The following is a 3,101-nucleotide window of genomic DNA, read 5'->3' as shown; positions in this document are numbered from 1 at the left end:
CCGAGTACGGGAATTCCTCCGCATTATGTCAGAGGGCAAGGCCGATGAAGGACTGTGTTTTCTGGATAACTACAGACGTGTGTATGAGTGGTATGGTCAATGTGATGACCGTGGTTTGGCACCATCCACGTTAAAAATGTACCGGGCCGATATTCGAGGTTTCCTGAATTATCTCATTCAGTTCCGGCCAAATGGTATGCAAGCTAAGGTCGTTGGAATTCGAAAGATGTTACTCTGCTTGGCGAAGATGGACAGGGACTCACGGCAGAGCCAGGCAACTCATAGGGCAAAATTCCGCCAACGCTGCAGGGACGAGGTGCTCAGCGCTGCGGATTTAAAACGCTTTGTTGAGCTAAGCAATCAAGCCATTCCTTCAGTTCTCAGTAGGCTGGAGGTCCGTGCCACCTGCTCTGACAGGCGTAGGTTTGCAGCTCTCATGTCCAGCCGGTTGGCCATATTTAATGGCACTCGACGATCCCCAGTCACCATGTTTAGTGAGAGTGATTTCAATGAAGTAACCCCGGAAGGTGGGGGTTATCAGATGTGTGTAGCTAGCCACAAAACAAACTATAGCTTTGGGGAGTGCAGAATTGTTCTATGTCAGGAGGAATACACTTGGCTTAAACGATTCCATCAAATCAGGCCTCATCTGAGTGGAATGACCTCAGAAATAGAACTCTTCTTTTTCACATCCTGCGGTCAACCTTACGGTAATCTGTGTGAGTATGTGGGGCAAATCTTTGCAGAGTTTGGTATTGGAAGTAAAGTGACCTTCGGTACAATTCGACGCAGTGTTGCCACATTGAACTTTAACCAAGGCTTGGATACAGACCGAGGAACTGTGGCTGACCATATGTGTCACTCTCTGGAAACGCAGGCACGCCACTACCGGTACCACAATTTGCCCAAAAATGCCAGCCGGGCCCGGGCACTGATTGAGGGACAAATCAATAAATGATTAACTGATTAATTAAAGCATATTTGTTTGAAATTCACCCTTGTATTTGTGTCATTTATGCATTAAAATGATTAAAAATGTGTTTCAAAATACATTTACCTGGACTCCCAATATGAAGCCCCAGTACTTTAAAAAATTCACTGGAGTGCGCCAAAGCTACAATATATATGGAGGATTCTAAAATCCATTTACCTTTGGCGCCCTCCGGTGAATTTTCCCCAGTAGTGGGGCTCCATAGTGGGATTTAATATTAGAATGACCGGTAAAAGTATTTAAAACAGTTTTATAATTTTTGGGTGACCAGGTGCACACGGGTCTTTTGGGTGACCAGGTGCACACGGGTCTTTTGGGTGACCAGGTGCACATGGGATTAATAGCAATCTGCATCCATCGCAATTTCTTAAAGTGCCCATAAAGCACCAAGGACGGCCCCGACCGAGACAGGGCCGTAGTGGGGCACTCCCCTAGCGGGCTATAGCAATAGAATGACGGGTAAAAATATTTAAAACCGTTTTATAAATTTTGGGTGACCAGGTGCACATGGGCCGTTTGGGTGACCAGGTGCACATGTGATTAATAGCAATCTGCATCCATCGCAATTTCTTAAAGTGCCCATAAAGCACCAAGGACGGCCCCGACCGAGACAGGGCCGTAGTGGGGCACTCCCCTAGCGGGCTATATCAATAGAATGACGGGTAAAAATATTTAAAACAGTTTTATAATTTTTGGGTGACCAGGTGCACACGGGTCTTTTGGGTGACCAGGTGCACACGGGTCTTTTGGGTGACCAGGTGCACATGGGATTAATAGCAATCTGCATCCATCGCAATTTCTTAAAGTGCCCATAAAGCACCAAGGACGGCCCCGACCGAGACAGGGCCGTAGTGGGGCACTCCCCTAGCGGGCTATAGCAATAGAATGACGGGTAAAAATATTTAAAACCGTTTTATAAATTTTGGGTGACCAGGTGCACATGGGCCGTTTGGGTGACCAGGTGCACATGTGATTAATAGCAATCTGCATCCATCGCAATTTCTTAAAGTGCCCATAAAGCACCAAGGACGGCCCCGACCGAGACAGGGCCGTAGTGGGGCACTCCCCTAGCGGGCTATATCAATAGAATGACGGGTAAAAATATTTAAAACAGTTTTATAATTTTTGGGTGACCAGGTGCACACGGGTCTTTTGGGTGACCAGGTGCACACGGGTCTTTTGGGTGACCAGGTGCACATGGGATTAATAGCAATCTGCATCCATCGCAATTTCTTAAAGTGCCCATAAAGCACCAAGGACGGCCCCGACCGAGACAGGGCCGTAGTGGGGCACTCCCCTAGCGGGCTATAGCAATAGAATGACGGGTAAAAATATTTAAAACCGTTTTATAAATTTTGGGTGACCAGGTGCACATGGGCCGTTTGGGTGACCAGGTGCACATGTGATTAATAGCAATCTGCATCCATCGCAATTTCTTAAAGTGCCCATAAAGCACCAAGGACGGCCCCGACCGAGACAGGGCCGTAGTGGGGCACTCCCCTAGCGGGCTATATCAATAGAATGACGGGTAAAAATATTTAAAACAGTTTTATAATTTTTGGGTGACCAGGTGCACACGGGTCTTTTGGGTGACCAGGTGCACACGGGTCTTTTGGGTGACCAGGTGCACATGGGATTAATAGCAATCTGCATCCATCGCAATTTCTTAAAGTGCCCATAAAGCACCAAGGACGGCCCCGACCGAGACAGGGCCGTAGTGGGGCACTCCCCTAGCGGGCTATAGCAATAGAATGACGGGTAAAAATATTTAAAACAGTTTTATAATTTTTGGGTGACCAGGTGCACACGGGTCTTTTGGGTGACCAGGTGCACACGGGTCTTTTGGGTGACCAGGTGCACATGGGATTAATAGCAATCTGCATCCATCGCAATTTCTTAAAGTGCCCATAAAGCACCAAGGACGGCCCCGACCGAGACAGGGCCGTAGTGGGGCACTCCCCTAGCGGGCTATAGCAATAGAATGACGGGTAAAAATATTTAAAACCGTTTTATAAATTTTGGGTGACCAGGTGCACATGGGCCGTTTGGGTGACCAGGTGCACATGTGATTAATAGCAATCTGCATCCATCGCAATTTCTTAAAGTGCCC

General features: G+C 47.5%; 1 protein-coding gene across 1 annotated transcript in view; it reads left to right on the top strand.

Annotated features, from left to right (window-relative positions):
* Window positions 1–1,289, top strand: part of LOC118964912 — a 14,908-nt gene extending 13,619 nt beyond the window's left edge. Inside the window, exon 2 of the mRNA XM_036980621.1 lies at window positions 1–1,289. This exon is cut by the window's left edge and continues 580 nt beyond it. Within this exon, the coding sequence (XP_036836516.1) occupies window positions 1–958 (958 nt within the window). The 3' untranslated portion in view covers window positions 959–1,289.
* The last annotated feature ends 1,812 nt before the right edge of the window (window positions 1,290–3,101 follow it).

Source organism: Oncorhynchus mykiss, chromosome 1 (genome assembly GCF_013265735.2).
Source record: "Oncorhynchus mykiss isolate Arlee chromosome 1, USDA_OmykA_1.1, whole genome shotgun sequence".
In the NCBI taxonomy this organism is placed as follows: domain Eukaryota; kingdom Metazoa; phylum Chordata; class Actinopteri; order Salmoniformes; family Salmonidae; genus Oncorhynchus; species Oncorhynchus mykiss.
Note: the sequence above shows the minus strand (reverse complement) of the source record. Positions and strands in the feature narration are given on the sequence as shown.